Below are 13,313 nucleotides of genomic sequence, written 5' to 3' on the forward strand. Positions count from 1 at the left end.
TTTATTTATTTATTTATTTGATTGGTGTTTTACGCCGTACTCAAGAATATTTCACTTATACAACGGCGGTCAGCATTATGGTGGGAGGACACCGGGCAGAGCCCGGGGGAAACCCACGACCATCCGCAGTTTGCTGGTAGACCTTCCCACTTACCGTAATTTACTTGAAACACGTACAAGAGCATGTTGCCACTACATAACTGCTGTGTACTGCTGAACTGGCGTAAGGGCATAATCATTTATGCACGTACATAGGACTGTACATATCTGGGTTCAAAAAGTGGGACGCACAACAAGCGAGATTAGAGACACAGACAGCCCAGGCCAATATGCCCTGGTTAGAATCAAAGGCTGTCAGGTAAACAAAAAAAGAAACGCTCCGTATGTACGAAGCCACGTAAAGCATTCGCGCTGCATTCGGGAAAGCAAAAGCTCGTGTAAACATGGATTTGGTGACTTGGGTTCTTATAGCGATCACCCTGTGGTCGGTCTGGTTCCTTAGAACACGATCCAGTCCGAAGGCTACTAACCTACCCCCGGGTCCTGCAGGGTTACCAGTCATCGGCTATGCCTGGGCCGTTTTTCACACATTTCACATCTTGTTCACCGATCTAGCTAAGAAATGGGGCGATGTATTCCACATCAACATCTTCGGACAGGACATCATCGTCTTAAACAGTGTAGATGTGATGAGGGAAGCCTACGCTTCTCAGGCCGTTTCCGAGGTGTTCTCCGGTAGACCTCCGCCGCCGATTACGGGTTTTGGTTCTGACCTCAACGTCAGCACGACGTTCTTGCCGCCGTCTCCACTGTGGGTGAAGCAGAGGAAACTTCTGTACAAAATCTTGAGTATGTATGGGGACGGTGTCCAGTCCATGGAGAACACGGTACATGACGAGCTCCAACACGTGGTAGACTGGCTGAAGAGTCGAGGAGGAAAACCTGTCAATATGGACGAAGTTTTCCACCCTTCGCTGATCAATATTTTGACCATTCTGGTGAGTAAAATGACGTGTACAATTCATCTCGGTGACAAAATATGTATGTTACTTTTGAGTGAGTAAATACATGTATTTGTCCAGTCCGTATTTTGCTGCTCTGACAAGTACAATTGCTTTATTGCTCATGCATACGGGTATGGAAAATACATCTGTGTTGCATTCTAGTGAGATTCTTGCTCTGGTGAGTTGAATACGCACACATAGCTCATCCAGTTGATGAAAATACGTGTACGTTACATTCTAGCGAGTAAAAGTCTCAGCTTGTACAGGTTGTTATGGTGAATAGAATACGCATATAAAGCTCACCGCGTTGATGAAAACATACACGTTACATCATATTAAGTGAAATATGTATACGGCTTATTCCGGTGAGTAGAATGATATCGTATATAAATCTCATCCCGTTGAAAAAAATACTCGAAAGGTGTATTCTAGTGAGAATATTATCTGTCGAGCTTGTTCCGGTGAGCAGGATATGTTTACAGTGCTCATCCGGGCGAGGAAAATACGTGGACGTTACATTCCACCATAGAGGCCTCGTATGTATGTTTACTTGAGCTTATATATCGCATTTAATAATTGTTCAAGCATATCACGCTGAGGAGTCCTTAGGTGTGTATATGTATAACATGTGGCTGGGAGTCCAAGCCGCAAACGTGCTGTCACCACTCAAATATCATGCCGAAGACACCAGACATGACACACCAGCTGCACCCAGTCACATTTACACTTGCCGCCGAGTTTCACTCAAGTAACTGCTTATATACACCAAATACCAAGCGTGTGAAAGGTCTCCAGTACATTATCGAAGGTCGGCGGTTTAATACCGGCACCCCGTTTTCCTTGCCCATAACAATCGCCACCGTATAAGTGAAAAATCTGGAGTGGGGCGTTAGACAACAATCATGGAATCAATGAATACTGCCACCAAATCCTTGAGAAAAGAGGTCCAAGTTTGATCAAGACCCGGAGTTAAACAATACGTCGTTGTGATGGTCGGTTGAATTAATTCCGTAGAAATGCAACAGTACACAAAACGTGACGTGGAAATATATAAATATACATTTCTACACAAATGATGTTCTTTATAAAAAAATAAACTCGAAAAGTTTTTCAGCAATTTTTTTTCTGATTGGTATTTCTTTGATTTGTTTATATATTTGCTTCATTATGTATTCATCTATGTTGTTAATTGTGTGCATGCGTTGATGATATTTGTCTACAATCAGTTGACAGGAAAACGACACGAATATGGCGCCCCGATATTGACTAACGTGCAGGTCATGGACGACTCAGTGGCTGTGGGAGCTTCCGCACGCTATGCTGTGTTCTTCACTATATTTCCATTCTTAAGGTAAGTCAGTCGGCAGATCTGTTACAAGAACAACAACAACAAATATATTGAAGTAATAAACTTGTATGGTAGCCATTGAAATATCTACAATCAACAATGTTAGAAAATATCGGTTAACAAAGTTTGTGGCAAAATCGCGTGTAAAAAAATTAAAAAAGACAAATGAGTATTTTGATTAATTCGGGACAACAGATGTCTGATAAACCGCAGGTAATTTAATCCCCAAATTCTGCTTAAGCCATGGTACCAGTGGGCGTGTAATTTATTACTTTTTAAGTGTTTCCGTGAAGAGCTAATATGAAACAAGGAGGTAAACTGACAAGATGTCGTATTTGACCTCTTATACGTGTGGTAATAGCTATAACACTGTCTTGGCTGCTCTGGTTTTAATCTGTGTGAAGTACGTCTTTAAGTATATGTCATTGTTTTCCTTCATTCATGTACAGCAAAGCGTAACGGGGATAAACGGTAAAAGTGAAATAAGCTTTGGCAGAAAAATCATTGAAAGAAAAGGGTCTGAAAATACCTTTATTTACCTCTTAAGATTTTTTCACTGAGTCAAATGCAGTAAAATGTGCCAACAACCTGCGGATGGTCGTGGGTTTCCCTCAGGCTCTGCGGGGTTCCCTCCCACTACAATACTTGCCGCCGTCGTATAAGTGAATCGTTCATGAATAAGGGGTAAAACACTAATCAAATAAATAAATAATAAAAAGTCTGCTATCTAAATGATATCAGAACGCAATCTGCTGTGGCGACTGAATATTCTGATAAATTTAGCATATATAATCTAATAATTCAATATTAACACCACATTGCTAGCAACCTTCATATAAGTGAAACATTGTTGAGTACGACGTAAAACCAATGAAATAAATACATAAATAAAGACTAGTTTCGGACAGCGAAGTTTGGTCGGTCACAGGGGATATAGCTTTTAAGTTTTCGTATAAAATTTCCATACTTAGTTTAATAACAATTTTTTTAAAACATCATTGACTACGCAAAAGTTGCTGTTGTGCGTATTGTCAGGTACATTCCGTATGGACCAGGGCGTGTTGCCATAGCAGCACGGAAGTCCACAGAACAGTTCTTTAAGGATTACTATTACGCCTCAAAGGTAGGTTCCTCTGTTCTTGATGGTAATTCTTCTAATTTTTGCGGCATCTTGTCTGCTCATTTATATTTTTATCATTATATTGTATAAAAAAAATTAGAAGAATTACATTTGCTCCTATGGTATCAGTTTAGAATTATTTATGTGTATTTGACTGTTTGTTTTACACCATGCTCAATAATATTTCACATATTGGCCGGCGGCCAGCGATATGGTGGCAGCTATCAGTGTTAATTTGAGCAAAATACATGTTTATGACGTCATAGGATTGGTTAGTCTATAGATTTACTCAAGAATTAAGGAAAATTTCAGATTAGTCCAACTAGAGTGCACCGGTAGATATGTATGAGTCGTCTTATGATATAGCGCTATCCACTTGTCTATCCCTAGTTTTTGGCCTTATATACTTCCACATCTACAGAACAGCGTCACTTCAAAAAAAATGTTTTTTCAGTTTTTGTCTCTATCGCCGAAACATGTTTAAAACGAGTCATATAGGTTCGATGTGAATACTTCATTTGAAGAGCTCCTCAATTCCTTAAGGTTTTGAAACAAGGCGGTCAAATGTATATAGTGCGATCGTATACGCCAAGTCTGTCTTTCTTCTACTACACTCAAAAAATTAATCTGTTCATTTTACCAGAAAGTCTGTTGTCTGAGTGATGCTAGAATGTATTCTGCTATTGCAGCAGATAATTCTGTTAAATATACTTTTGCTTTTAGTGCCAAGGATGATGGGATAGGACAAGTCATTATGCTATCAGTTACATGGTTACTTAGTGACAGGGTACGGAAATATATGGTGTTGGTAGCCGTCAGCCGATGCGTTAACCTAACCATTATAAGGGCTACTGACACCGTATATTTCCGTATTCTGTCACTGAGTATCTTTCTAGCGAGTTTATCCTGTGAAAGACTCATTAATTCAGCGCAGAGGACAGATGTCTCGGCGAATCGCATCAGCCATATCACTTTTTTCAAATCTAAAAAAAAGGAGATAAACTAGTCATCAGACATGTATGGCACATGTTGAAATATACAGTGTCTGGTGTTTTGGCCATGACATTGACAAAATGTTTGGTATACATGTATGGTGATATCGAAAGATGCGTCAAACCCTAAACAAACACCTAAAAAATAGAAAACCGAATTTTTACATATTCTTAAAATATAAATGAAACAGAAATATTGCCGTCGTGCAAAAATAAACTTATTTTTAAAATAAAAAAAACAAAAGAAGAAACAATTGATTGTGAGGAAATAGATTCTGTTTAATTACCGCCGCTGTGTGTAAACATGGGATGTTTTAGGCTACATATGACCCGACGGTGACCAGAGGAATGATAGACTATTTACTCCACATCCAGGAAGAGCTCCAAGAGGCGGGGGACGAGGTGTGGCTGAAAGACACGTCCATTAGAGCTACTATCCAGGAAGTTATCGGGGCAGGTAAGAGTGACAGGTTTGTCATCACAGAAAGGCTTCCGCACAATGCAATGTTAAACAACTACGGGATGGAGCGTTAAACCAGAGCCGCGACGAGGGTGTGATAATTGACTAATGGACAAACATAACGTGTAAAATACGGCAACTTGTTAAATTTTTTCAGGATTTTGTTATGACTCTTTATGTAAATGATTAAATAGTAGCAACTTTAGAAGCAACAAGCCGAATTAGGTGAAAAATATTTGCAGTGATCTCAATTGCAATATATTAGACGCCACTGGTCTAGAATTACTCAAAATTCTGTGTTGTCATCACATTACGTATGCAAAAAAACATGCAGAGGAACAATGCGAAGGGCCCAGGCTTCGAAGATTTATGTATTTATCTATTTGGATGGTCTTTTTACGTCGTTTTCAAGAATATTTCACTTATACGACGGTGGCCAACATTATGGTGCGAGGAATTAAACCAAAGCCCGGAGAAAACCCACGACCATCCGCATTTTGATGGCAGACCTTCCCACGTACGACCGGAAAGGAACTTGTAGATAGCGAATGTTTCGTAGACTTGAATACTGATCTCTCAATGCTGATGAAATTTCGTACAATCAATTCTTCCTACAGTAAGAAAGGGAGGCTTGTAAAACTGACAGGTCTTGTAGTGCCCAAGGTCTTCAGTTTGTACCCTAAAGCATTGTCCGAGCCATATGTTAGCTGGTCATTGCCATTTTATCAAAGCTCTGATGACTGGAGGACCCGGATACTTGGAATTCTTGTCAAAATTGATATTATGCAAACTGCGTTGAGATGATCAGTTTAGTGTATTAGCACTGTCAAAATCAGTGAGTATGACCTTTTAGGCCTCTCAGAGATTCATAATCACAAGTTTTAGATTCTCCCGCTCTCAAGCGGTAGGTGTGGGTTCAAACCTGGCCTTGGACAGGGAATTTGTAGATTACCCCGAATTCTCTGTGCATGTGGTTTTGTTCACAATACCATGCTCCTGAATTTGTAGGCTCTACCGATTCTTATATGGGTATGCTGACAATAAACGGTCCACGATGCTCACGTGGGAATTTGTTCAGCGTAACGTTGTTTCAACACCTCTTGTCTCTCACCAACATGGTGTATACATTTATACAACTAACATGGAAAACTCGTCAGTAACCTGCCGAAGGTCAGTGGTTTATCCTGGGTACTCCAGTTTACTCCACCCGTAATTCTGACCAGCATCATGTAAGTGAAAATGCTTGGGTATGGCGCTAAACAGCAATCTGAATAAAAAATGATCGAATGACAGTACATATGTATTAGAACCATACTCTTCACGTGGAGGCCACGAATCACACTGAATATCAACCAATATCTACCAATATCTCCCAGTATCCCCCAGTTTGGTAGGGACTTGTGACCGATGATCCATTGTTGAAAATACTGTACATTCAGAAAAATCTGCTGTTGAATTCGCTTCCTGACGGTCTGAATTTTGTTGATTGATTTATTTATTTATTTGATTGGTGTTTTACGCCGTACTCAAGAATATTTCACTTAAACGACTGCGGTCAGCATTATGGTGGGTGGAAACCGGGCAGAGCCCGGGGGAAACCCACGACCATCCGCAGGTTGTTGACCCGCAGGTTATTTCACCGGTTATGTGTGACCATTTGCCAATTATCACACTTTCGTGGCTGCTCTGGTTTTACTGTAAGCCTGTCATTATTTTATATGTAAAATCAAGGAGCCTAGATCTATGCGTCGAAACAGACATTCGTATTTCAGTCGTAAACAAATAATCTTAATGATCGTAAGGCCAATTCCCAAAAAACAACGTATAACACAAAGCACCAAAGAACTAAGAAAGTATATATATAGTACAAAAATAGGACAGAATCATGCAGAGAAGCTGTCAATAGTATTCAATCATGCTGGAAAGATGCAAGGTATGTTCTAGGTGATTGAGTAAAATCAGTACTCAAACCCTGTTTAGAGCGCCCGCTTCTGGAGCGGTAGATCCAGAGTCAATCCTGGGCCGAGTAACCTAAGACTTTAAAAGAGGAAGTTGTCTCTTCCTTGTTTGGCGTTCAGCATGAAGGGCTAGTGCAACCATTGGTTGACCCGTATCAGTATAATGGCTCGGGCGGCGCGCCTTACTTGCCTTCGGTAAGTCGTCTCAGTGAAGCAGCACTAAATAAAAGAGTGGTGGAAATCTGTCCTGCAACAAGGAGGCACATTACACACACTCTAAGGATTCCTTCGTCGTCATATGACTGAAAAATTGTTAAGTACGACGTTAAACCCCAAGCACTCACTCAAATCGTGCACCATGCTAGAATATAAATTGTCGATAACAAAATATGTATCTCAGTTGCGCTTAATTTGATTGCAACTGTTCATCTATCTAACGTGGCGATATAATTCAGTACGATGAATATAATTCCCTTAGCCCTGGGTTTAGCGGAATAAGAAATAATCATAACACAGAGATTCTGGTCGCTCTGTCCATATTTCCTTACAGGAGAATTCTACTCATTTATAAAACTTAAGAAACTTAGAGTGAGGGAATAACCTTGACACACTAGTTTTTCCAATAATAACTTGTGGTTTTGAGTGAAACTGTCCCCCAACATACACGATCTAGCAAATTTCTACAAAGCGATATAAATTCACGTCATATGCAGCGTCTTTCGGTATATTGCTGTCCACATAAGGATAATTTACAGTCAGATTTGAAACTATCCCTCTTGTCGTACAATCTACGAGAGAGGAAACCGTTTTGTACAAATGTAGATCCTAAAAAGATGTACCATCTGAATAGTGTGTGGTATTCTTTAAATCCAGCGAACGCGGGAAAATATCTTTTACAGCCTTTGCTATATGTGTATTGTTTAAAACTACCTGACCATCAGTGTACAGTTTAGTGAATGAGACAGATTCCTTAGTACCATAGCTTAAACAGGATTACATAAATAAAATTTGGCGAGAATAATAACACAATCACGGGTTAAATAATTAGTCGACACACATTTACATAAAAACTGTATGTCATTTTATGTGCTGCTTTAGTTCAGCAGTTTACACCACTTTTTAAGTGAATTTATCGAATTTAAGTAAACTAAAATAATGCTTATTTACAGGTTCTATAACAACTCTCGGGTCTCTAAATTCGTTTTTCCTCATCATCGCTAATCACCCGGATGTGGCCAAGAAGATTCAGGAGGAGATAGATGCCGTGATTGGCCAGGACAGACTCTCTAGCCTGAAGGACCGAGCGAAAATGCCCTACACCATGGCCGCCATCTTTGAGTTGCTAAGGTACATTTCGCACGTGCCTCTTGGCTTGCCACACTTGACGACGGATGACGTCATGTTCAGAGACTACCTAATTCCAGCAAATACCACGGTAAGTTCTCCCGACAGAACATTAGCCTGAAATAATTTTAGGATCATGATGACTTTCAATGGCACCAGTTTGTCGTGAGTTAAGATACAAGAGCTGTCACCATAGCACCTTCATACCTGATTACTTTTAATCTTAATTATATGTCTCGGTAAAGCTGACTATCACGTCTTCGTTCAGAATACTTTTGGTTAGCGTAGCATATAGAAAATGTTTCCTACCAATGTGTTTCTTTCTGCAATGAAAAGCAAAACAGTAAGTATTGAGAAGGAAGACACAATGGTATTTTGATACGCGTGTATTCAGTGTCAAAATTGTATCAGGGTAAAGGACGTATTTCAGTTTGATTGATTGCTTTTTGATATAAAGGCCATACTCTAAAACTTTTGACATTTACGACGGCGGTCAGTTTTTTGGTGATAAAAGCGGGAGTGACCAGGGTGAACTATCTTTGACGCTGATGTTGCAGACGATTAATCTCAAACGTGGCAAACAGATATGGGCACCATACTGGTGACAGACACGTGATCTTCAGCGAACGTTGTACTATGAAAATTGCCATATGGGCGTCGTCAGTTGCGTATTGTCACCAAAGCCCCACAAACAGTGGCTGCGAGGGAGATACACATCCGTACGTCATACTGGTGGCAGACACAAGGCAGTCTGTACAAGTATGAAGGACCCTTTCAGTGTCGTCACATCGTCACCAAATCCGCATAAACAGTGAAAGCAGGGTATTCCAGTTTAAAGGACATTCTTATAGAATCACTATGTGAATTGCACAATAAAATGTTTTATAGTCGAGGGAGGAAAAGGACCATCTTTCACCATCCCCGAAATATCACTGTACATATTTACCTGTTGCCAAGTATATGTTCTTCATCATTGCTGATTTAAGCTATTAATTGATATATTATTTATGTATTTATTCGATCGTTGTTTAACGCCATACAAAAAAAAAACTTTAAAAAAAAAAAAAAGTATACAGCGGCGGTCAGTTTTCTGGGTAGACGGAGCGGAATGCCCAGAATAAACTATTGACCTTTGGTAAGCTACCTACGAACAGTTGTATATGTGGCGCACGCGTGTATCAGGGCACTGCAGGATGTAGGGTATATCTGTATCACATGCAATGTGTTTTACAGTTTTTCTGGTGATACACATGACATGTGAGATATTGGTAGTAGTCGGATTTTTGGTCACCGAGGGTGTGCGAAATGTCTTGTTTATTGATTGCGAACTGTCCCCATACGCTGAGATTTAGTCGTTAAGTTTTATGACCTACCAAATCTTTTAGGGAGGAAATTAAGCTTTGTCTGGAGATTTGTTGGGTAAAGCTGTTTTATTCGATTTCACTGGTCTTTTTTAGGTTATGGCTAACATGTGGCTCATTCACCATGATGAGAAAACCTGGAGCGCCCCCTGGGAGTTCAAACCTGAACGATTTCTGGATCAGGAGGGACAACTTGTCACTGCCGAAAACCCTAAGAGAAAAGCGTAAGCTTACTTGTTTTGAGTCATAACTATTTACCTTGCTAGTAATGTCCGTTCTTGGAGAAGATAATATTCTACCTTCTGAACAGGGATCCTCAAGACTCCGTAATTGTACATTAGTGTGACATGCAACTCGGTTTCTTCCATTGCTTCAGTACTTCGTGTCCTGACCTGCTTTCGGCATTAGTTTTTAGGATATTGTATGTACACGAACAAAACATTCCTTCAAACCCGTTATAATACACCATAATTTTATGTACTGTCCTTCCAGCGATAGCAATATTTATTTTGGTGTAATTTCTCTAGCACATATCCTCTAGTAATATCTACTTTGGCGGCCATATTGTTTGTCCAAAAAAATGATTTTGTAGTCAAGTACATATAGCAAAAGAAAAAACTCCAGAATGGAGACAGCACGACATTTTTTGTTAGAGATGCTATATGGTGTATGTAATCTATGTAGCAGGTCATGTCGTTGTGATTTGTGTTTTTGTTTTCAACAGCCTCATGCCGTTCGGGATAGGACGCCGTTCCTGTGTCGGTGAGACGTTCGCGAGATCCCGGATCTTCCTCTATATCACGACCTTGTTACAGTCGTTCCACTTCAGCCCTGACCCCAACTCTCCCTTGCCTTCCTGTGACCCCCGGGACTTCAAACCGGGCCTTGTCATCAAGCCCTTGCCCTACAGACTAAAGGTCGCCCAGAGGGATTGAGCACAACTGCTGTCAATTAGCCATCTGCTTTTTTAGCTGATGGCGGTAAATTTTGTAGACTTTATTACTATAAATGCGAACAACCCCAAGGTTTTAAGGACATTACTTTGTACATATGTTATCGCCAACACGGGGCTTTCAAGTGCATTGTTTAGTACATAGAACACCAGCAACCAAGTTTTCAAGCGCATTGTTTGGTACATATAAAACCCGCAACGAAGATTTCAAGCGCCTTGCTTGGTCATGTAACACCAACAACCAAGTTTTCAAACGCATTGTTTGGTACATATAACACCAACAACCAAGATTTCAAACGCATTGTTTGGTACATATAATACCAGCAACTAAGATTTCAAGCGCCTTGTTTGGTCATGTAACACCAACAACCAAGCTTTCAAACGCATTGTTTGGTGATGTAACAACAACACCCAAGCTTTCAAGCGCATTGTTTGGTACATATAAAACCCGCGTCGAAGATTTCAAGCGCCTTGTTTGGTCATGCAACACCAACAACCAAGCTTTCAAACGCGTTGTTTGGTACTTTTAATACCCGCAACCAAGCTTGCAAACGCATTGTTTCGTACATATAACTTCAGCAACTAAGATTTCAACCGCCTTGTTTGGTACATATAATACCAGCAACCAAGCTTTCAAGCGCCTTGTTTGGTCATGCAACACCAACAACCAAGCTTTCAAACGCGTTGTTTGGTACTTTTAATACCCGCAACCAAGCTTGCAAACGCATTGTTTGGTACATATAACTTCAGCAACTAAGATTTCAACCGCCTTGTTTGGTACATATAATACCAGCAACCAAGCTTTCAAGCGCCTTGTTTGGTCATGCAACACCAACAACCAAGCTTTCAAACGCGTTGTTTGGTACTTTTAATACCCGCAACCAAGCTTTCAAATGCATTGTTTGGTACATATAACTTCAACAACTAAGATTTCAAGCGCTTTGTTTGGTCATGTAACACCAACAACCAAGCTTTCAAGCACATTGTTTGGTATATATAATACCAGCAAGCAAGTTTTCTAACGCATTGTTTGGCACATGTAACCTTAACAACTAAGATTTCTAGCGCCTTGTTTGATTATATAACACCAACAGCCAAGTTTTCAAGCTCATTGTTTGTTGCATAAATCATTGACAACCCCAAGCTTTCAAAGCACTGATTGCTATGCCAATATATCAGCATAAAATACAGCAAATCAAAGTTTTATTTGTTATATCGGGAGAACAGATTTGTTGATATTGTTTTCTATGCGTATATTCTTGTTTGTTGTTACCATCTGGTATGATCTATCTTAAAAACAACAACGTCTATGGACGATAACTGGTTGTCGGCCTGTTCACGTGCGCTATCAACGCTCTTTAATCTTGTTCTGGCTGATTCGGCAGAAGCCTTTTGTCAGGGAATGTATGAAGTAACTGTTTAGGTGCGGAGGTTTCCATTCACCTGGTTGGCCCAGTCGCCTTTATAAACCTTACCACCGTGGTCATGAAAACAGTTCATATGTTTGGAAAGCATCCTTGATACCACACAGTTTCGTTTAACTGCTGAATTTTGCAAAGCCTACTGTCGCAGATCCTCTCAGATGTACAATACGTTTATTTGGGAGTCCCTTCATGTATCTAACTGGATGCAGTGTTTTCGTGTCACTTCGTTTGGTTTCAACAACCCACACACCTGCCGTATACTCTGTAAGTCAGCAAGCTGTCAGTATGACTTAAAACACCAAATACAAAACACCAAGGAAAACAAGTTATCACGAATTTATTCTGTAAAATAAAAAAGCAAAATACTTACACTTTGCATTTTCACAGCACTTGAGGCACAGAGTGTAAATATTAATGATGTTCCGATCACACTAACTTTCTGTATCCTTTGCATTATGGTTATGCATTGCGACTCGAATTGAAAATTTTTAACTTTTCACCGTTTTAATGGGATCAAACATAAACCTTGGTTCTACGCTGTAAACTGCAACAAACACGCAAACTGTGATGTATAACTACACTAATGCATTCACTATTTAGCATGTGCGTCAGTAACTCAACATCTGACTTGAAAAACCGAATAAAAACTGCTCCTAAACCTTGGTTTTAAGCTGAAAGCAACAACAAGAATGCCAATTGTGATGTAACTATACAAATGCATTCATGCGCATCAGTAGCTCAACAGCAAGTTTTCAGCACAAAGTCGTCATAAATTAAGTAATATAATTAAATATATGTAAAATCTGTCACAAATTTATTCTAAAAGGAGAAAAAATGTTTAATTTTTACATTTTTTGCGGAACGAGGGGCCCTCCGTAGCCGAGGGGGTTCGCACACCAGCACAGCGCAATGACCCAGGAGCAACCCACCTATGCGTTCGCCGTGAGTTCAAGTCCAGCTCAAGCTGTCTTCCTGTCCGGCCGTACGTGGGAAGGTCTTGCTGCAACCTGCGGATGGTCGTGGGTTTGCCGCGGGATCTGCTCGGTTCCCTTCCACCATAATGCTGGCCGCCGTCGTATAAGTAAAATATTCTTGAGTACGGCGTAAAACACCAATCAAATAAATAAATAAATACAATAGAGAAAATAGAGAAGAGTGGATTCAGCTCTGCTGAGACGTTTAAGCGTCCGCCTGCTGACATGGCTCTAGCTCTACAGCTATCGTACTCTAAGGCCAATTATTACTGTTCAAATGCTCTAAGGCAGTGTCTCAAAAAGTTATGCTCATCATCACGCAAGTCATGGACGTTTCATACTGTTGACAAATAGAAGCGCATGAGGATTTGTGACT

The 13,313-nt window shown here is 40.2% G+C and overlaps 1 protein-coding gene across 1 annotated transcript; it reads left to right on the forward strand.

Moving 5' to 3' along the window:
- Positions 1 to 355: 355 nt before the first annotated feature.
- On the forward strand, positions 356 to 12,703 carry LOC135476481 (cytochrome P450 2D9-like). The gene is made up of 7 exons (XM_064756512.1): positions 356 to 998; positions 2,231 to 2,355; positions 3,388 to 3,475; positions 4,783 to 4,921; positions 8,052 to 8,317; positions 9,684 to 9,811; positions 10,312 to 12,703. The coding sequence occupies exons 1-7, from the start codon at positions 444 to 446 to the stop codon at positions 10,520 to 10,522; spliced, it is 1,512 nt and encodes a 503-aa protein (XP_064612582.1). The 5' UTR covers positions 356 to 443; the 3' UTR covers positions 10,523 to 12,703.
- The last annotated feature ends 610 nt before the right edge of the window (positions 12,704 to 13,313 follow it).

The sequence above is a fragment of the Liolophura sinensis genome, chromosome 10 (genome assembly GCF_032854445.1).
Source record: "Liolophura sinensis isolate JHLJ2023 chromosome 10, CUHK_Ljap_v2, whole genome shotgun sequence".
NCBI lineage: Eukaryota > Metazoa > Mollusca > Polyplacophora > Chitonida > Chitonidae > Liolophura > Liolophura sinensis.